The 22,726-nt window shown below is 41.4% G+C and overlaps 1 protein-coding gene across 1 annotated transcript; it reads left to right on the top strand.

The window, feature by feature from the left end:
- The first annotated feature begins 15,491 nt into the window (after nucleotides 1-15,491).
- Nucleotides 15,492-22,563, top strand: znf277 (zinc finger protein 277). Its single transcript, XM_049575276.1, has 12 exons — nucleotides 15,492-15,529; nucleotides 17,173-17,386; nucleotides 17,833-17,921; nucleotides 18,326-18,408; nucleotides 18,658-18,749; nucleotides 19,178-19,288; nucleotides 19,465-19,597; nucleotides 19,864-19,931; nucleotides 20,174-20,270; nucleotides 21,141-21,183; nucleotides 21,375-21,549; nucleotides 22,129-22,563. Exons 1-12 carry the CDS (start codon nucleotides 15,502-15,504, stop codon nucleotides 22,301-22,303), a joined length of 1,308 nt encoding a protein of 435 aa, XP_049431233.1. The 5' UTR covers nucleotides 15,492-15,501; the 3' UTR covers nucleotides 22,304-22,563.
- Nucleotides 22,564-22,726: the final 163 nt, after the last annotated feature.

Genomic DNA, 22,726 nt, shown 5'->3' with positions numbered 1-22,726 from the left:
GAACCAATTAGACGCCTTTAAAAAGCCAATCAAAAACTGTCCTGTGGTATTACTTTACATATAAACGGCAGAGTGTACACGATCTGCCGACATATATACAGTCAGGTTATGGCTGCTGGCACTGAACCAGTGACTCAGTTTTATATTCTCATCATGTCAGGTTTGTTTGATCGAGTTTCCTGATTCACCAAACTCTTGTAACTGGACATACTTAAATGACTGGTTTCAGCCTGATGAATGCCACCTGTTCATGAGTGCCTGTTCATGTGTGAGATTTGATCATTAGCATAATCAGTGCCCCTGAAATGACCACATGAGGCTGCCTGTTTCGCTCCATGTGAAGCCAAGGTTCATTCACAAAAATGTCACCAAAAGCCTCAAGACCAGCAGATTCAGCGTTCATCTTAGGAGACCTGAAACAATCAGAAAATATCTGCAATAATAGAGCTGACACATATGTGATCAGAGTGGTGCTGTGCTGTGCCAGAAATGAAGAGTGAATGCTGACATGGAGCCAGATGCCAAAAATGAGCTCTCAAAGCAAAGCAGTCCATGACTAAAATGAGAGGCGGTCAGAGAGACCTGACAGTCATGGAGATATTTTAGACAAGATAATATTAGCCCACAGTAGGTGCTGTTACACTGTCAGGTGTTATAAACTGCGGATGATACTGGACTGAGAGTACCACTAAAAAAAAATCACAAAATCTAAAAACCTAAAGTGACAGCTGTGGTGATGTTAATGTGGTGAACGCACCATTATTTTTACATTCAGTTTGTTGTAGTGGTATTTTTTATTTAATTTAATTTAAGTAGCATATTTAAACTCCAAATTCATTCAGATTAAGGAATTAGGTCAAGAGAGTCCATCCACAGCAGGTCTAGATCACGCTTGATTTTAGTTTGTACTTCAGAGAAAATTGAGAGTGCTCATGCTACAAATTCTCTTGAATCACTCTTACGTTGTTTCTTAAGAGTGAATCTGTTCATACAAGTGCTCTTTACATGAGGCCTCTTGTTAGCAAGGGCCTTTCAAAATGGCTTTAATTGATGGTCATGACTCATGACTGTTTTCTGATTTGCCAACTGCATGGTTGAAGTCTGTTTAAGTTTGGTTAAAGAAGCAACAGATAGCATCTTTTCCTAAATATATCATTATGAAAATAATGTGGGTTGCACAGGGTAGTGGCCACAGTAAAATCAGACTATCAGTGTTTACATAGGTTACTTAGTGGCTTTGCAATCTTTGCAATAAGCCTCTGCCACCGGTGCCGAAATTTCGTGGAAAAAAAATCTGCTTTACGGCAGGAAACACGTCATGTATTGCGAAACTGGTCGGTCAGCCAATCAGGGACTGGAGCTGGTCCTCATGAGGAGTTGGGTATAGCCTCGCGTCACCAGGCTCTTCAAGTGAAGAGCCTGGTGTCTATTCACTCTGAATTTTGTCTGGATTCTGGTTCCGGTCTAGGGAGCGGATGCGGTATTCACCAAATTCACCAAACTAAAAGTGTTCCCCATAGTAAAACTTTAAATTCTGGCGCACCATCGATTTGGGGTGATGAGGGGTGTAAGAAAATCGATTAACTTAATGGCTTGGGGCTTTTCTTGTAAATTATATTCTTTAAATTAAAAGTTTCACCGCATTTTTATTAGCTTGGTGCTTTTATTTTTACGGAAAGGCACATCCATCGAATTCCGCATCCTGTCTCACTCGCTCTGGTTCCGTTTCCTTACCAAAACGGCCACTAACGGCCCCAGACTAGTTGGGTATGAGATAGTTGAGTCACGAGCACAATGGCAGACGCACAAAGTCTGGAGACAAGTGAAAAACGGCCTAGCAAAAGAAAAGGAGCTCCTCTGTGTGAGGAGGCAAAAAAGAGCAAAAAGGAGAGTGATAAAAGAAGAGGAAAAACAAGAGTAAACCTCAGTCAGGTGTTCAAGAGATGGAGGGAGCTCCGTGACCAAAGAGGCTTCAAAACCCATGTCCAGCTAGCTTTCTTTCTAATGGATCAGTAAGTAACACGGCTAAATGTTAGCTAGACCAGAGAGGACTGGACTGTACTGGCTGCTAGTTCATTCCTAGCTGGCCAGCATCGCAAATCAACGCAACCAGGGAGCGGGTAGCGAGTGTTGGTCGGCTGACATCCTGGTTGCCATTCTACGGCAGCCCTCGGACAGTGATACCCCCCTCCCTTCCTTCTGTTCTCTTCTCACGGAGGCAGCTATCGACGGACATCGCCCAGCTAAGTTACGCCCAGCTAAGTGAACACTGGACTTTGTTTCCCATTCAATTTGAGCTCCAACCGGCCGCATCGTTTCCATACGGTAGCGTTTATTCTAGAATGGGGACTGTTTACATGTGCATATTGGTATAATTCCACTGTGTCTACTGTTGTTTGTACTGATACTGTACATATTGGTATCATTTACTGTGAGCTGTTTGTACTGGTACTGTGCATTCTGCTATAATTATTTGCATTACTATTTGTTTTTTCTTCAGATAAACCTGATAATTGTTGCTCGGTCTCTTTACTCATTTATTTAGTAGAGTGTCCACACACCTTCTCATTCTACATATACAGTACAGGCCAAAAGTTTGGACACACCTTCTCATTCAATGCGTTTTCTTTATTTTCATGACTATTTACATTGTAGATTCTCACTGAAGGCATCAAAACTATGAATGAACACATGTGGAGTTATGTACTTAACAAAAAAGGTGAAATAACTGAAAACATGTTTTATATTCTAGTTTCTTCAAAATAGCCACCCTTTGCTCTGATTACTGCTTTGCACACTCTTGGCATTCTCTCCATGAGCTTCAAGAGGTAGTCACCTGAAATGGTTTCCACTTCACAGGTGTGCCTTATCAGGGTTAATTAGTGGAATTTCTTGCTTTATCAATGGGGTTGGGACCATCAGTTGTGTTGTGCAGAAGTCAGGTTAATACACAGCCGACAGCCCTATTGGACAACTGTTAAAATTCATATTATGGCAAGAACCAATCAGCTAACTAAAGAAAAACGAGTGGCCATCATTACTTTAAGAAATGAAGGTCAGTCAGTCCGGAAAATTGCAAAAACTTTAAATGTGTCCCCAAGTGGAGTCGCAAAAACCATCACGCGCTACAACGAAACTGGCACACATGAGGACCGACCCAGGAAAGGAAGACCAAGAGTCACCTCTGCTTCTGAGGATAAGTCTATCCGAAATACCAGCCTCAGAAATCGTAAGTTAACAGCTCAGATCAGAGACCAGATGAATGCCACATAGAGTTCTAGCAGCAGACCCATCTCTAGAACAACTGTTAAGAGGAGACTGCGCGAATCAGGCCTTCATGGTCAAATAGCTGCTAGGAAACCACTGCTAAGGAGAGGCAACAAGCAGAAGAGATTTGTTTGGGCCAAGAAACACAAGGAATGGACATTAGACCAGTGGAAATCTGTGCTTTGGTCTGATGAGTCCAAATTTGAGATCTTTGGTTCCAACCGCTGTGTCTTTGTGAGACGCAGAAAAGGTGAACGGATGGATTCCACATGCCTGGTTCCCACTGTGAAGCATGGAGGAGGAGGTGTGATGGTGTGGGGGTGTTTTGCTGGTGACACTGTTGGGGATTTATTCAAAATTGAAGGCACACTGAACCAGCATGGCTACCACAGCATCCTGCAGCGACATGCCATCCCATCCAGTTTGCGTTTAGTTGGACGATCATTTATTTTTCAACAGGACAATGACCCCAAACACACCTCCAGGCTGTGTAAGGGCTATTTGACCAAGAAGGAGAGTGATGGAGTGCTGCGGCAGATGACCTGGCCTCCACAGTCACCGGACCTGAACCCAATGGAGATGGTTTGGGGTGAGCTGGACCGCAGAGTGAAGGCAAAGGGGCCAACAAGTGCTAAACACCTCTGGGAACTCCTTCAAGACTGTTGGAAAACCATTTCAGGTGACTACCTCTTGAAGCTCATGGAGAGAATGCCAAGAGTGTGCAAAGCAGTAATCAGAGCAAAGGGTGGCTATTTTGAAGAAACTAGAATATAAAACATGTTTTCAGTTATTTCACCTTTTTTTGTTAAGTACATAACTCCACATGTGTTCATTCATAGTTTTGATGCCTTCAGTGAGAATCTACAATGTAAATAGTCATGAAAATAAAGAAAAAGCATTGAATGAGAAGGTGTGTCCAAACTTTTGGCCTGTACTGTACATAGAGGTATACTGGTGGCTTTACAGCCTACATTTTATTGATTATCTCTGATCCCCACGCTCAATTTGGTCGTTGCGACAGTGTGACGCCAAGCTACAAAAACCCTAATCCTATCTGTTTCCTCTTTAAAATGCTCAAGTAAAGTACAAGCACCTCAACTATGTATCAAAGTCCAGTACTTGTGAAAATGTGCTTAGCTCCGCTCCAGCAAGTCATATGAGACCTGCAGCCCAGTCCCAAGAATAAAATGTTGTACGTTTATGCAACCACAGATATGTTACATTTGTACCTTCCATACCTATGACATACTTTCAATTACATGTATATGAGCTGAGTTTTCTAATTAGAAGTAGGAGGGGATGGTTGTTGGTGTGACACCTTGCAGATGGTTGCCAAGCAGCAATGAGCAGCAGACCATCGTTTGACACCAACAAAAGTGGGTACTTTTTTAGGTCAGAGAGGTCAGGACATTTGCAACCGTGTTTCTAGGGACAAAGGTGAGCATTTGTTTTCACAGAGGTCTGAGCATTTCTAGCTAAGTTTGTAGTGACAAAAGTGTATTTTTTAACAAGAGGTCAGGACATTTGCAGCTGTATTTTTAGCAACAAAAGCAGGTATTCTTTAAAGAGAGGCTGGGACAATTCTAGCTGTGTTTGTAGTGACAAAACGGGTGTTATTTTTACAACAGGCCGGGCATTTCTAGCGCATTTTTAGCGATAAAAGAGAGTATTTTTTACAAGAGTTCAGGACATTTGCAGCCTTGTTTCTAGGGATTAAAGCGAGTATTTTTTCTACAGAGTTCAGAGCATTGCTAGCCATGTTTGTAGCAACCAAAGTGAGCATTTTTTACAGGGAGGTTGGAATATTTCTAGCTGTGTTTGTAGCATCAACAGTGAGTACTTTTTACCAAGAGGTCAGGAAATTTCCAGCTGTGTTTCTAGCAACAAAGATGGGTATTTTTTGCAGAGAGGTTGGAATATGTGCAGCCTTGTTTCTAGGGATAAAAGCAAGATTTTTTTTTACAGAGTTCAGAACATTTCTAGCCATGTTTGTAGCAACCAAAGTGAGCAAAAATATGAATGGCAGTGAATGGGGAGAGCAATATTATCTTTTGTTCCTGTTTGAGTTGTGACATGAAATCCAAATATGTTGTTAATGAATTTAAAACATACATTTTAAGGTCAAGAAAGTCATACTAAAAAGCAAGGGATAAAAGCAAGTACTTTTACAGAGAGGCTGGGACATTTCCAACTGTGTTTGTCGTCATAAAACAGGTGTTATTGTTACAACAGACCGTGGCATTTCCAGCACATTTTTAGCAAAAAAGTGAGTATTCTTAACAAAAGGTCAGGACATTTCCAGCTGTGTTTGTAGCAACAAAACCAGGAACCTTAAGCAAGAGATTAAGACATTTCCAGCCATATTTCTGGTGACAAAAGGAGGTATTTTTTTAATAGAGAGGCCAGGACATTTCCAACGTTTTTTTTTTTAACAAAAAAGGCAGATATTTTTTACCATTTGGTCAGAACATTTCTATCTGATTTTGCTGCGACAAAAACAGGTACTTTTGAAACAAAAAGTTTCCAGTCTTGTTTGTAGTAGATTCACAAGTCAGTCTTTAGACTCTTTGCTTAACTAAAGACTGATGACTTTCTCCCTGATTTTGTGTTTAGATGGGCGGATACAATTTCAGAGTTTAAAAAAACTCCCTACGTTGCAGAACCAATAGCAAATCTGCAGGGCGGTCCTTCGGTGGCTCGCTGAACTCTTGTGCTTGTAAACATAGTCCCACTAGAAACACGTGTAGCGGTACAAAATGGCTCAGCTGCGCTCGCAGAAAACGCCGTCAAAGTGAGTGGATGTTTGTCATGTTTGCAGCGACACATTCTCGCCAACTAAAAGAAACAAACATAATCTTTTACAAGGCCATGACTCATCCGTCCGGGTAGAAAACCAGCAGAGCTTTTAGCTATATATATATATATATATATATGTGTGTGTGTGTGTGTGTGTGTGTGTATATCACATTTTTCACATCACTGTATCACCGTTTAGACTAATCCGATGTTTGTAAAGTCTATAAACACAATGATTGAACAAACATTACTATTTCTGTGTGCACGTTTAGCTGGGCTAACCGTTAGCTGTTAGCCCTGTTAGCCATTAGCGGTGTCTGTAATAGGTAATAACTCATTAAACGGTCCATGAAAAAAATATCTTTTCCAGTGGATATCTTAGTTACAACATGATTGAGCTAGCAAAGCAGTTTCGTGTTGCTATGTGTGGTATTTATTCAGTTTTGGGCAATCACGATGTCTAGAAAGCATCAGTGGCTGCAGCTGACAGGGACAGCTAACTCTAGCAGCAAAGCTAACATCAGGACGTCATCTGTTAAAAGCTTCCCATTGTCGGATACAACGTGACACTACTCCAGTTAGCTCAATCATGTTGTAACTCAGACATCCGCTGGAAAAAATATTTTCTTCACGGATGAGCACACGTTTGATAAAACGTAGTTAAATCTCTCGGCATCCATTTTCAAGCTCTCTGTGTGTTTGTTTCCTTGCGGACGAGAAAAGGGGAGCGCACATTTCCGAGAAGGCGTGTCCTTTTCAAAAATGCAAGAGGCGTTGCTTTGTTGCCGGCCGTTTTCGCCGGTGTGTTAAATACACTTTAGAAAGGAGTGTCCCCAGACTATCAGAAGGCGGAGATCTCTGATTGTCTGGTGGCGAGACTATGTTTGTAGAGACAAAAGCAGGTATTTCCAGCCATGTTTCTAATGACCAAACAGTGTATATAAAGCCCTTCATGATGATTTCCGTGTTCCTAAACCCAACCACATGGTAACCACAGTGTTGTCACAATATGGCACTGAAAATTGAAACCTATGAAATGTAAAGTTTCAACAAACTAAACATAGAAAACATACAAATGTAGCATATCAGTGTTTTGGAGAAACGTTCATGCAACATTTTCTTCTGGCGACTGGGTTGGAGGACTGTCACACAGCTGCAGTGCAGTTTAGTGTAGTGTTTTTGTTATTTAGTATTATTTCAGTTTATTATAGTTAACTCTATTGTCAGTGTTGTACAGCTGCAGTGTGTGTGTGTGTGTGTGTGTCAGTGTGAGACTGACAGTGAGATAGAGAGCAGAAGAATAAGAGCCCTCTTGCCTGTTAGCTGACATTGACCCATGTGGGCGACTCTGCCCACATAATGACATCTTTTGAGGTTCCCCAGCTCTAAACAGGAGGAACACTATAGGTGCTGAGCCGGCAGTTGCTATGCAACAATTCATCGCCGGCAGCATCCAGGTTGGACCTGAGTGGAGAGCAGCAGTCAGGCGGAGGAGGTGGTTTGAAAAAAGCCGGAGGTTCAGCTGCGTTTGTGCGGCTTCCTGGTAGGCGAGCTGTCAGTAGATTTGATTATTTGAAAGCTTAATGGGGGGAAGTGGGCCACTGCAGCAGCACAGTCAAGTACAGTACAGACATATCAAAGCAGAACAGGATGTACATACAGTGAAAACAGACAAAACTGGGTTAGATAAACAAATCAAACTGACACTAATTTGAAGCGTGTGGCTGAACAGGCTTGATGTGAGACAGCAGACGGTGGTTTCAGAGAGAAACACCGAGGGAAATCTGGAAACGTGAAGTTTAGAGTCTGTATACATACAATACTGACATGCTTCATAAGAGTTATTGTGTATGTGATCATTCCTCCTGTTCATACAGTCAAGTTAATCTATTAGTTGTCCCGAGTGGGCTGTTTGTGCTGCAGCAAGCATGAAAACACACAGTAAACCAAAGACAGACAAAACAACATAGACACATAAAGCAGTTGACATACAGACGTGGTCAGGATGGATTACACGTATGTATGTTGAGAACTTTTGACCGCTTGGTGCTGCTCTGTAAGAAATTACAGAGCACAAAATCTGCAGTCCTTGTTCTGGAGAGAAATGACCTCTAAAGTTCAAATGACACATACATGATGCTTCAGCAGTCTGAGTTTGACAAATCAAGTGGATATCTTTTTTAATGGAGTAAAATTCCCTGTATGTGTTTCTTAGCTGAGCCATGGTGAGGTGATACATCCATATGTGTGAATGAACACACACATGACTTTCCCAAAGAAGCCTCCGGGGGCGAGATGCTGTTTAAATATGGAGATAGTGGAGCACATGCTCATGCAGTTTCTCCTCCTCAGTTATTTGCATGATTAGCGACAGAAATATTGTGTCAAGAAGCAGAGAGGGAAGTTCAAACTCTGCCTCCTTTCTCACCTCCGCACAGCTGGCCAATCACAACGTGAAGTGGGTGTGAATGTCAGCTTATGTCAGAAGTTGGAGGAATGATCGAACACAGGCCCCAAATCCAACATCTGAAAGGTGTGGGGGTTTCTGAAGCTATCCAACCACCCGACATGCGGCTCTGACGGAGTCTACTGGCAGCTTATCTCTTTAAATGCAGAAATGGGCGTGAGAAAATGTAGGTGCTGTACATTTCTGCAAACCACAGACATTGGGTTGGCATGAGAGGACTGCATCAAGACAGACAGAAGAAAAGTCAGAATCTGTCCTTTAATGAAACAGAGTGACAGAAGTCGGTGTCTGCTGCTCTGAACTCATCAGACAGTAAATGTTCCTCATCAGCCTGTCTGATCACTGCCCCATTGGACCTTTCTTCACTGGTGCTGCTCCCAAATCTCAGCCAATAACTTAGTGATAACAGTGCTAAGCCAGTGTGGTCTCCCACTGAAGTTGTCTAAAGCTGGCACTTGGTCAGTGACTTGCAGCGTCAGACACCAACAACAAAATGATGACCTTTAAAGTCAGCATGATACGCTGCCAGTCACTGTTATAGTTTAACGGTGCCTGGTGGCATCAGGGGGAAACACGGCCGAACAAGACTGAATGGTAGAGCGTCAAATGTTCTAAAGAGAGCGGTGTTCATGTCCTGTAACTTTATAAAGCCAAACCCTGTTCTTTTTTCCTGACTCTATCCACATGCTTCTGTTGTTGAAGGAAAAAAACATCAATTTGCGGTGTTGTACCGACGTAATGCGTTTATTTTGAAAGATGGTAAGAAAAATTTGAAAGAAGACAATGCATGTAAAGGCCCTGACACACTAAGTCGTGAGCTCGATGAGCGTCTGCCGGCATAGCTTTTGTGGTGTGTCCCGCACCGTCAGCACTTCGGCGTCGGCGGCTTTTCAGCCGATTGAGCATGTTGAATTGGCGACGGAGCTTGTCGGTGAGAGAGATCACTCTGATTGGCTGTTCAGGTTTTATTTCCTCGCCCCTGTAGCGAATGAATCTGCCTGTAGTGAAACCGGCGCTAACCGTGCTTCCTCCTCAGGCTCCACTTCACTCAGCTGCCCACAGACCCGCTGCTTCTTCCCATTTTAACCTGAATAACAAACCGGGGCTAGCTGGGAGCAGCATTAGCCGCAGCATGACCGGAGGGACGCACAGCCAGTTAGCCTCCGCTAGCTTCCCAGCTTGCCCCGGCTCTCCGTTTGGATCCAACCGGAGCACCGAGCCCTGGTTTGTTATTCAGGTTAAAGGGGGAAGAAGCAGCGGGTTTATCGGGCAGCTGAGTGAAGTGGAGCCTGCGGAGGAAACACCGGGACCGTCTGGATGTAATAGTCCGTGGAGGTGCTGCGGTGCTCGGCTGCACAGAGAGGAAACCCCTCGGCTGTCAGGATGTACCACTCTCTCACTCTGTTCCACTCACACAGGCGCAGAACGTACGTGCTACTTGGCCGTCGGATGTAGTCCGTGTAGCGTGTTCAAATGCAACTGACACAGGGCGACGTGAGGCGATGTGGACAACGCAACAGTTGGCTTTTGTCGCCGCTAGTTCTTTGATGTCGGTTTGGTGTGTCCGCACTTTAACAGGCAGAACTTGACACGGTGTCCAAGAATGTCAACAACCAAAACAGTCAGGGTACCTTGCATGTTGTATTTGGACGTGGAAAATCCATGACCAAATGTTGATATGTGACGAGGTCGGAGTAAGAATGGCTTGGTTAATCACCGTTCAGACTCGCTTGTCTGAATGATGCAGTTTTGCTACATGACAGAGTTGTGAAGAGGCAAAGAGTATGAGGTTGTCAACTCTCAGTTTTCTGGGCATTGTGCCTTTTTTCCTTGCCACAATTTGCGTAACTTTGGAGAATTATTCTGACAAGATGTCGTAACATTGTTAGTACCAATGGATGCCTTAAGCCTTAAGATTTTTTAAAAATATTTTCCCAGATATTTGTCTGTTTCCTCTCTGCTCCTTTCGTTGTTTTGTCATCGTTTTGTTCTCTCCATACTCTGGCTTCACCTTTAGTGGTCCCTAATTTTTGGTGAGGCATTCTTACTTTGTTAATCAGGCTGCAGTTTGCCTCACATGTTTACTTTAACAGTGTGTGTGACTTCTGCAGAGGGATAGGAGCATCAGATGGCACGCTGGAATATGATTTCATGACAAAAACTACATTTATTTATCATGTATCAACTTGTATTGTCTGTGGTTTAAGTCAGTAAGTAAACTGTTGTACTTGATCCAATTTAAAGGTCAACCTTAGACCTTTTCATGAGCCCCCCCACTATGGTCTTGGGCATCATCCGTAACCTTTGACCCCTGGGCCTGTGAAGAGGACCAGCTTCATGCTCGGAGATTACAAACTGTAAAAGGGGAAGTCCACAAGTTTTACAAATCAGCGTCTGTCTCTAGGTGTTGGGAAGCTTTACTTCATATTCTTTAAATCCTTTAGTGTCTCCAGACGGAGCTGTATGAAGTCTGATTGATGTCCTCAAGTGATGTCACTTGAGTCAGCGTCGTCGGTCGAAGACTACAAGGTTGAAAAGTAAAAGAAATCTGGAGGTGTGGAGGGAGAAAATGTGAGCTCACCAGAACCCTGCAGTTCGCTGCTCATCTCTGCTGCGGGACACAGGCTTCAGCAATGGTTGGTGGTCCAGTTGCATTATGGGTTATTCTGTGAAATAAAAGATGACATCTGAGTCTGCTGCCTTGAATTTAATCTTTAGTCCAGTCCAAAATACAATCTTAAGTCAGTGTTGTACTCCTTTAGCAGAAAGGTTAAGTTAGATTGAAGATGATCTTCACTAGGCACTAACTCAAGTTGCATTATGGGAAACATAGGAGTGTTTTTGGAGCTAAAATCAGGATATCTCAGCAGTAAGAGACAGAGTCCATCTGTTTCGATTTCCAGAACTTGATGTTAGAGCAGCGCGACATTGCTGAAGTGCTCCTTTAAAGATGTTTTGATGTGCATGGTAGTCATTATGGTTGAGTTTTCCCATATGTTTTCATCTTGGCCCCATTTTTTGCAATGTTTTCTGGCATAATGTGAACAACCCTGGCACTAGAGTTTAAAACTCCATATTAGGAAAGTCTCAGTGTGTCTCAGTGACTCTGAGATGCAGTAATAATATTCATAAAAACCTCATTTGGTTTCCTGTTTGGCAGAAAACCACCAAAGACACACACTGAGTCAGTTTCAGGTATTTTAACAACCTGAGTTTCAATGTGGACGTCACAACTCGAGCCAGACTCCCAAATGTGCTCCTGTTTCATATGAAAAATATGTACTCGCTGTAACACACAACTCTGTTTATGTGAGATGCTGTTGGAGCGACAGTGTGGAAAAAAAATAATCTCTCCGCCTGTTTGAAGCTGAAAATTGATGTGGCTCATCTAGCTGTGGTCTAAATCAGAAATCCACATCATATCCTGGCTGCGTCTGTCTGCGGCTGCCTTCCCTCGCTTCTCTCCAGGGTTTAATTAGAGCCGCTGAGCTCTGTGTGAATAATGCAGCACCTGAACTCACCTGAGCGGACTGCTGGAGCAGAACGAACAACCGCAGGGAGGCCGAGAGAGCTGCGCCTCCAGGGAGACAGAGAGAAGGAATGGCTTCAGTGGATTTAAAGGTTTTCATGTCATTTTAATCTGCACACTAATGGAACAAAACACTGTATGTATTTCCTCTCTGATTTCTGGGGGATTAGATAAACATATGAAACTGTGTTTGCTGCCAGAAAAACAGATCTACTTTTCTTATTACAGTTTTAGCAAGAACACAAACCAAAGGCCTCATTTATACCTGTTATTATCATGCAGCTTGTTCCTGCATATCTTAGCTGGATTAGGACGTTAAAGGGATAGTTCAGATTTTTGGAAGTGGGGTTGTATAAGGTACTTTTCCATAGACAATATATCACAGACAGTAGATGTCAGTCAACATGACTCTAGTTTGGAGAAGCAGGCATAGTTGGTTGGTGTTCTCACGGCAGCATTTACAAGCGGACCAGATCAAATGCCTTGTGTGAGAAAGCTGCTCTTGATTGGTCAGAATTTCCATGTGGGAAAAATCCAGGAAGTAAAGCAAACGTTGAAGAAGAGTACACTTGCAAGATAAATGTGACACTTTCTAATGTCACAATGGAGGGACAACTACGCAGGTTGATTTTAGCGCTGCTCATCGTGGACTATATTGCTGTCATTGTTCATTTTAGTCAAAGCATACAGTTTGAAAACGAGGCGCGGCTCCAACTAGAAAACAATGTTTTGATGCATTGGATGTGCTGAATGTGCATATTAAGGCAGTACAGGAGGAGGTGCACATTAATAATCCTCCAGGACTGTAACATGCTCATGTTTAACCCAAACAATGTGTCATGTGACTGCAGTTGGTTCACATCCAGGTCGGAACACCTTCTCACCACAAACGAACCGCACCAGAGTTTGTTTGTAACCAGACCTCTTCAAGAAGGTCTCAGTCTGGTTGTTTTGGTGCACACCTGAGTGTGATTGCTGTGTTTACACCTGCCCAAACAAACTGCACTGAGGGGGCAAATAAACTTGAGTTCGATTGAACCGAACCAAACAGGGCAGGTGTGAAAGCATCCTATATGTACTGCTGTAGATGGGGCAGCAACAAAACACACCTAAAAATAAATATCAGTCCAAGTGCATGCTATATTTAGAATATTGTCACTGCATTACCGTATCCGTAAAGCCAGACTCCACTGAGAAAAGCAGTGTTTTAACATTGCTAACCACAGGACCTGCTGCCGTGATCAGTCAGTTTTGTTTGTGTCATTGTGTGAGTTAAGGGTTTCTGAGTGTTAGTTTGGATTCAACAAAGTTACACAATAACTTTAATTAACTAACTGATTGAAGCAGTGGTAGACCAGCAGCTCCTGTGTTCAGCGAGCTAAAAATACTATTTTTGTAAGTGGAGTCTGGCTTTGATGAGCGCATAGATGGGAACTGAAGCTGTTGATGGCTCCTCCTTCAGAACGGGCTGTTTGATGGAAAAGTAAAGCGGTGAAAATGCTCTCGAGAGAGTGTACACTCGAACTGATAGTGATTTTTTAAGGTAGTTAAAATGCTCTTTGATGTTAACTCTATCTACAGATTGCTTAACTCCTGTGTTGGACTCCAACCTGCTTCTCCATTGACTATAGATACATACCTCATACAACTATTCCTTTTAAGCTAAAATCTGGCGATGTATCTTATGATTTTTTATTAGTTAACAGTCACATTTTGTATGTTCATTTTACAAATAATTAAATATTGTCAATATTGTGTCATTACTTTGGTCTATTTATTAGCTGGTTTTTATATTACTGTTATTAACAGTGTATGTGCATCATTTCTCTGTTTTTGTCTCTTATTTTTATTTATTTATTCATTTATTACAAATTATTTCTTTATACAGTGATGGAAGAAGTACAAACATCCTTTGCTCAAGTACAAGTAGACGTACCTAAATGCAAAAACAGAAGAAGAAGTCTGACTGCAGGAGGAAGAAGACTGGGCTGTTTGTGCCACCTAGTGTTCATGTCCTGGAACATATTAATGTTGCTCAGACCTCAGTGTTTGTGCATAAACAAAATCCCTGAATCAAAGCTGGATTACCATCTGTGCAGAATAGACAAATGTCCAAAGGAAGCCAAAAAACTCAGATTCACTGTGTGTCAATAAGTTGTACACGATTAATTGGAAATTTGTGTTCACTCTAAAAAATGCTGGGCTGAACTTTAACCAACTTGTGTTGTTTCTGTAGCAGCACTGGGTTACCTTGACCCAGCATGTTGGGTTGATTGTACAAGCCAGTATGCTGGGTCACAGTAACCCAGTGCTTGGAAGCTGAGAAGAGGAGTTACGTTGTTTTTTTAATTTTGTTTTTTCTAATATAGCTAGATGTAGTGAACTGTAACCACATTTTATAAGTGGGGGCATTTAACACGGGGCCTTTATGGCCAGGTTTTGAGCACAGAGAGCAAATGAGTGTTGTGGTGATTTATTTTAATTCAATATTAAAGCCCTGTGTAAAATAAACACATTAAGTAGAATCAGTCACAGCCCTTTTTGGACAAAAAAAAAAGTGCAGAAGTTCTCCTGTAATTCAGCTATTCATTTTGTATCTCTTTTTCTAAGATCAGTATTGATTTGGTACGTGAAAATGAATGATATATTAATTGTTCTTTTTTCATTAAATAAGTGTGTTTATTGGATTTAAAAAAATATATATTTAAACTATTACTGCAAAAACAACAACAAAAACAAGTAAGGTACAGTATAGAACATTAGAGGCATGATCTTAATACCAACGACTAGGGCGGGGCAATACATTAAATACTTCTCCAAGGTTCAAAATAAATTATTAGAAATGTTACAAGTATTGACATACTTAAAGAACTTCCATAACTATGTTGCGATCAATAAATGAAAGCCAGTAGACTTCTGACGCCTCCATCCCCTCAAGAAATGTCATATAACATCCCCATATCGTATCAAAAGTAGAATATTTACTCTTAATCATTAAGATAAAGTTTTGGGAGAGTGTGACAGTCCAGTAAACCAGGCTTGAAATCTCAATCTGATAGTAGATTTCCAGAATTTGGCTATAGTGTGTTTTGCTTATAAGAAGCAATAAAGGTGTCATTTTCTTATCTGTCTTGCTTAGTTTACAATTTACAGGAAAATAATCCAGAAAAAAACAGAGAGTTATTTTCTAATAGGATTTTGTAGGCTGCATTATGTTCTTATACTTAGCACTAATATCTAAATGTTTCTGCTTTCACTATTATTAAAGCAGCTCAGTGAATTCACTTGCTTCAATAACGTATTAACTGTCATGAGTTTTGAAAAACACATAAATGCACCGTGTCGTCTTTGCGTTTACCTGGAGTCCCTGAACGCAGCATGAAAGCCCTTTCCGACCTCTGATTGGTCCGTTAGTCGCTGTTTTGACCACGTGATACTAAAGATGGCCGCCTGTGACAGGAGTAAAGATGGTGAGTTAATTTTTTAAACGTGTCAGTGGATTTAATTAAGCTTTATCATGTTAGAAATAGATGTTTCACCTGTGGATAAATCTCAGAGTCTGTCACAGAGTAAACTGAGCGGAAAAACTTCCCGCTCTTCAGTTTAATGAAGCTAAACAGGCAGCAGCTAGCCGGCTATGCTAACAGGCTAACCAGCAGCCCGTGTGTAAACCATTTACAGTAACGTTAAGGCACACACAGGTTATAAACAGTAACTGAATAATTAGTTTAATGAGAAATTTCACAGTAAATCGAGTCAGACTGTCCGTAAATTTACATGAGGAGGGTAACATTAGTTATTCACAGTTAGCCTCTCCTATAACTGGTGAAATCCACATTTACTCAAGTACCTACAGTTTTGATGTACTGGTACTTTACCAGAGTGCTTCTATGTTATGCTACTTTATACTTCTACTCCATTACATTTCAGACTTTGTAATCCACTATATTTGTTTTATCTGTAGCTACTGTGCAGATTATTCATACAAAATATAAATCAGCTAATACATGATGATGTATTAATATGGATTAATCTGGCCAACAGTAGAGAAAGTGATAAAAAATTGTAGCTCCACCTTCACCAGCTGCAACATCAAACTAATGAACACATTAATGCGTCATTAATCAATCCAGTAATATATTATTATCCTGAAAAGGGCCATTCTGCATAATGAGTGCTTTTGCTTTTGGTACTTTATCTTGGTGCTTATACTTATGTACTTTTACCTTTGTAAAGTTTTGAGTCGTTGACTTTTACTTGCTTCTTCCACCACTGTCCTGTTCTTCTTCTTATAATTCTATGGAGTTTAACAGCAGCTGCCTGTCTGTCTAATTATGTTTTAATGTACTGTAGGAAAGTGACTGATAATAAAACACAATGTTACTCCAAAAATTAAAATAAGCCGACTGACAGCCAAACCAGAGTCTTTACCTTATGTTCAAGCTGTTTTGGGACAAGTAATGTCCCTAAATAACTGCAAATCTTTTACTTCTTGGTATAGTTGTTGTTCAGGAGTGTGCGAAGTGAGAGATGTTTTTCTCGTTGATTCCTTACTTTGAGAAATATGACTGTCTTTCTCCACTGAATAGAAGAAGCCAAAGTCCCCACATCATTAATATTGTCTAAACACAAGCAGCCTTACAGAAAATTATTTAATCAAAATCTGGTGAAGAAATAAGGAAGTAAAAGTACAAATCTGACCGCACATGCCAACTGCCAACTCTCTGTATGGTTTTTGATCCCTGGTGCTATGGACACACTAAGGATGGGAACAAAAATGATTACGAATCCATACTGAACTTGTTCTACAAGACTGATAGTGAACCTTTTACAAAAAAAGAGCTTTATATTTTTTAATTTGCATCTTATAAAAATACAGGTTTACAAATGCTTCCATGAGGGTAAAATGAGATGCAACAAATAATTGAATTGAGCTCAAATATGTTCTGCAGTTACAACATCAGCTGTGTAATCTGTGGAACAGCCTGGATGTATTTGTGGAGTCCTGAGACATTTCCTCCGGGTGCTCTGGGTTGGAGTCGTGTGTGTGTGTGTGTGTGTGTGTGTGTGTGTGTGCGTTTAGCTGACCTGTTCAGTTATATCCCTCTCTCAGGTCAGGACAGCATACTGGAGCCGCTGTGTTTTCCAGAGCAGCCAGCTGATGGCACCAGTGCTCCCAGTCTGCAGGGTGTCAGTACAGAGCTGCTGGTGTGTCTCTTCTGTCCTGAGTCCGTCCCTCTGCAGCAGAAAGACGTCCTCCTCAAACACCTGCTGGTGGAGCACAAGCTGGTCATCGCAGACGTCAAACTGATCGCAGACCTCCCAAAGTACGAACCTGCACTCTGTCTACAGCTGTGTATCCAAAACGAAACGTAGGCACTGTAAAGGCTGGGAAAGTGTCTGAAAGAGAATCTGGTTTTTTATTAATGCATTAAAGATTCTCAGATTAACACAGACCGGAGTTATTATAAGAATGTGATCTAGTTAAAATATTTCAAAATAATAATTAAAAAAAATGATTATAAGAATAAATCTGCTGATATTTGCTGATATTAGCCTTTTAATTTTTTATTGTTTTACCCACCAATAATTTTGTTTAATATCATTCATCAGGCTGCAGTAGGAAACATATTATTTTTATTAGCTAGTATGGCATCATTTTGTGATGATCTGATGATAATGTGTTATCTTAAAAAAAATAAAATTGTGCTGTCTGAATTTTTTCCTCAACATTAAGATGTATGCTTTTCTGATGACTCCTGTCCTCTGTCAGGTACATGTTGTATTGGAAAGGCAGATTTTTGGAGCAGCCAGTCACAGATTTCTGTAGCGTGATAAAGACAAACTCCACCGGCCCACTCGGTGAGTAGAGTCACAGTACAGCTGCATTTAAAGGACTGTAGTGCAGAGGTAACTGGACATTTCAAAGTGTTGTGAATCCAGAAAAACTAATTGAATAAATGTAATAATACAAATGTAGCACAAGCATTTACAATGAGGACAAAATAACCCTGTTAACACATGCCCCTTTTGTTTTCCCTTAAGTAGTTTCAAGGCTGTTTAAATCAACTTAGTCCACTCTGTAAGACAGAATTACAGTAAAATTCTCTGCAAAAATCACTTGAATATGCACTGACTGTACTCTAAATCTGTTTGCTCGAGCTAATTGACATCCTGACCTCATCAGGGTCTAAACAATATGAAATGCAGTGCCTATGACATATTTCATTTAAAGCTTATCCTCCTGTAACCACTTGTTGTGACAGAGAAGCAGGAGGACTACTTCCTGCTGTGTGACGTCCTTCCAGAGGACAGAATCCTCCGAGAGAAGCTCCAGCAGAAACGACTGGTGAGAATCTGACTCCACAACCAACATCAGACTCATCTCAGAACAGCAGTAGAACAATAGAGTCTGTTTCTAATGATCTGATATGAATCAAAAACTATTCACTGTCAATATGCCGTAGACAGATTTGCCTTTTACTCACAGTTATTATTATTGTTTTATAGATTTTTTTGGGATGAAGCAATCCAAGCCAAATCTGGTACTGCTGCTCTTTGTCTTTGGTGTTTCTCTGACAGTGTTGGTCTCCCACAGGAGGAGGTGCTGGAGCAGCAGCAGCAGGAGAGAGACGACAGCAGCTTCCACCGTCTCTGCATGTTCTGCAGTGAAGAGTTCACCGGTAACAGGTCAGTCAGAGGCCTTTGAAACTTCCTGAAAGCACATCAGTAAATGTCAAATCTGTCACAAGTGAATGCTGCATTAATGCTCGGGAAGTGGTGCTCATACTGTACGGTAACTTCGAACAAGTCAGAAGCAGCACATATATTTACTGCCAGTGAGGACATAAATATAACAGGAAAATGTCACTGGATCATTATTTATTTGAAAAACACTCCATATATAACTTCTTTAATTGGTTTCATGAGTCAGTGTAAAAAGTTTTGTGTGATTCTGAGAAACTTTACCACTGTTTTCTGTTTTCATTGAAGCACAAAGCTGCTGCTTTTCTATATTTTAGTGAACAAATATCACGTACATCTCTAAGAACGACTCACTAATGCATGGTTTCATAAAAAATAGAATAAACTAAACACTGCCACCATCGTGTCTTCAGGTCGTCTCTGCTGAACCACATGGCCAGAGAACATTCCTTCAGCATCGGCCTGCCGGACAACATCGTCTACTGCAACCAGTTTCTGGACACTCTGCAGAGCAAATTAGACAAGTAAGAGCGGAGACAGTGAAGACGGTGCGTGTCTGTCATTATTACGACTCTGGGAGGGTCATGAAAACAGAAAAATTCATAAGACAGCACAAACACTGTCCTTTATTCTCACCATTTACTCATAGAAAACATGGAGATGAAAACATGTTTACTGTGTCTCTATGTCCTCCTGTCAGTCTGCAGTGTTTGTACTGTGAGAAAACCTTCAGGGATAAAACCACACTCAAGGATCACATGAGGAAGAAAGCTCACCGCCGCATTAACGCCAACAACCGCGAATACGATCGCTTCTATGTCATCAACTACCTGGTAAAAATTCAACAAAACATAATAGAAATACATTCAGTGGTTATTACAGTGTGGATCAAAGGGCTGGACCGAGCGACAGACGCTACAATGGCTAAAAATAATAAAGAGAAATGAAGCTTTCAAATGTCTGTGTTTTCTCTGATCAGCAGGCCAGAAGTGTTTTACTTTGATAAATGACAATTAACTGATCAAATGTGTTTTTATTTCATGTTGATCTCAGGTGAATTGTCTCAGCACTTCATGTATTTTGTCTGTTCTGCCGTCAGGAGCTGGGGAAGACCTGGGAGGAAGTGCAGAGCGAGGACGACCGGGAGCTGGTCGACGATGAGGATGAGTAAGTAGCAACCAAAAGTGTCAGCATACAAAACATCCAGGTTTCACTGACTCTCTGTGAACACCTGACTGCTTCAGTTTCATCCATCTCCTCTGAAGAGGCGTGAAGTGACTCATTGCTTCTGACACATCTCAGACAGATCTAATACCCTCACAGAGTCCTTATTCTAGTCATATTTTCTGTGTGAGGCACGGGCTTCTCTCTCATCTCCCAGCTGTCTGACATGTCTGTATTGTTCACAGTGATTGGTCGGACTGGCAGGCTCATCCAGTCTCTGCCGTGTGTCTCTTCTGTGATCATCAGTCAGAGACGATGGACCAGATCTACGCACACATGAAGGTACAGCAAGAAACGTTTCAGAGGAATTTGAACTTCCTTATATTATTACTTCATGGCACAGAGCTGCTGAGACAGATTAGAAGCTGCCGGGGAAAACAGACGTAGCAAAACTTTCCCAAAACTACCACAAATATTTAAAAAAACACTATGATACTGTCATTTTACTTTATAGTTGCACTTGGCAAAATGTAGATTGACTTAACTCACTCTAATAACCATATTCCTACATAACACTGCACAAGACCACTTCTATACTACTTGCCTGCAATGCTCACCTGCGATGTTTCAATAAGTTGAACACGATTTGTCCAAAAATCTGTCCTAAATTTGGTTTAAAGGTGTCTTGAGCGGGTCTTAAAAAGCATTTAATTTAACTGTCTGATACCTGTAGACACCCTGACTCAGAGGGTGAAATGATGGACTCTGTATTTTTCAGGCTGCCACGTTTAAAGCCGCATCACCAGCGCAGCTCCGTAGTTACTGACGCCTACATTGTCACCACAGCAGCACATGCAGAGAGGTTGTTGATGTCTGGGGACATTAATCCAATCTGATCAGTTGTAACTAAGTGCAGGATCTGATTTGAGAAACAAATCTGATTTGCCTGCAGTCTGAACGTAGCCTAAGATTAACAGGATCCAGCCTGACGAGCTGAGTCATTAAATGTCAAAATGATTTAGGTAGAAACATATCCGTTCCTCTGGTGCTGCCCTCAGGACAAACTCAACAGATTTTCCTCCACTAGTGGTAAAGATCCAACAACAACATAGTTGTCTTTCCATATTTAATTATCCGATGTATAATCAATATTACTAATGCACCGTACAGACGTGTGATGTCGTTGGATAATTGTTCCTCTGATTGTTTCAGGAAGCTCATGGCTTTGATCTCCACAACCTGAGGACGGAGCTCAGTAAGTAAACCACTTTAGAAAACAAATATTAACAATCAAGTGCATTATCTTTAAAATCATCATCATAATTAAAGGAAAGTTCACTGATAGTTAACGAGGACTTGTAAGAAACAGAAAAGTTAAACACATAATGGCACACAAGGCTGACTTACCTACACACTAACGCCCTGCCCTACCGTGTCTTTCCTCAGACCTGCGGTTCTACCAGCAGGTCAAACTGGTGAACTTCATCCGGCGGCAGATCCACCAGAGCCGCTGCTACGGCTGCCAGGAGAAGTTTGAATCCAGAGACGATGTCCTCCGTCACATCGTGGCTGAAGGTCATGTGATGAAGCTGCCAGACATGTCGACCTGGAACCAACCACAGTAAGTTCAGCAGCTTTATCTCTTCTTAATATCATAGCCTCACGTTAGTGTTCAGCAGCACCTGCAGCTTGATGGTGCTCTCCATTAAATGACAGTGTTGGTGGGTGGGAAGCCAGTGAGGGATGACATCCTTGTAGCATACACTGCTGTCTGCATCTGGCGCCAGTGTTAAAAATAGTTTGAAACCATTCCAAAATAAAACATTACGCCCAAGTTAATTTGTTGTAGTCCTGAGCTAACTTACATCTAACTCCATGGCGACATTATATGTCATACTTGTACACCCAAAGCATTATGGGAACTGTAGTTCCAAAAAAACAGAAGTAGGACAAAGATTAAAAACCTTTTTCATTTTGCACAATTAAATTAGTCTCTCTCCTCTTTTCATTCATACACAGATATGTGTGGCTACCTGTTCACATACAGACATACAACTCTTGAAACACGTATATTACAACTGACTGCATTTCTAAATACCCCAGCAATACATGGCATGCCTCACTAAGACGTGCAGTGACTCTAACAGCCTAGTGTTTAAAAGTGTTTTTAAGTAAACCACTGACATTAATCTCTCCTCAGGTATTACTTCCCCACATACGAGAACGACGCCCTCCTGTGTACGCTCTCCGACAGCGATGACGAAGAAAGCGACGAGACAAATCACAGCGAGGACGTCCCAGTCATCGCAGAGGACATCTCCAACCTCAGAGCGCTAAAACAGAACAGTGTCCTCAACCAGCTGCTACGACGATAGCCGGTGGGATTGTTGAACTTATTGTTTTTGGACAATTCTTCTTCTCATCAGACGAGTCGTCCTCGATGCACAACCTGCTGGGAGGTTTTTGCTGGATCCATCAGTTGGAACACACATGGACATTACAGCACTTAAACAACACTCTGAAAGGCAAATAATTACAACAGTGATGCACCCTGAACACTTTAAAAGCCGTCAGGAGCCTTTACAGAAGTGCTGACTCATCTTCATTCATGCAATAAAGATTAAGTGAGACATTTTTTTTTTTGTGGAATATTAAGTTTATTTCTTAAAGTAAAAATATTTTTGTATTGTAAATTCAGAAACTATGACCAGTAGTGCATGACAGTAGGTGTCTCTCACAACTGCAAATTCAATTTCGACCCTGTTTAAAGTAACAAACCCCTGAGCTGTGACCGACAA

This window comes from Epinephelus fuscoguttatus, linkage group LG4, assembly GCF_011397635.1.
Source record: "Epinephelus fuscoguttatus linkage group LG4, E.fuscoguttatus.final_Chr_v1".
Taxonomy (NCBI): Eukaryota; Metazoa; Chordata; class Actinopteri; order Perciformes; family Serranidae; genus Epinephelus; species Epinephelus fuscoguttatus.
The sequence above is the reverse complement of the archived record's forward strand: the minus strand, read 5'-3'. Positions and strand labels throughout refer to the sequence as shown.

What these genes read in the sequence shown, in the direction of transcription:
- znf277 (XM_049575276.1), top strand. Translation starts at nt 15,502, where the DNA reads ATGGCCGCCTGTGACAGGAGTAAAGATG. An exon ending in CTGTGACAGGAGTAAAGATG is followed by an intron (nt 15,530 to 17,172) that starts GTGAGTTAATTT and finishes TCCCTCTCTCAG; the next exon opens with GTCAGGACAGCATACTGGAG. An exon ending in AGATCTACGCACACATGAAG is followed by an intron (nt 20,271 to 21,140) that starts GTACAGCAAGAA and finishes TGATTGTTTCAG; the next exon opens with GAAGCTCATGGCTTTGATCT.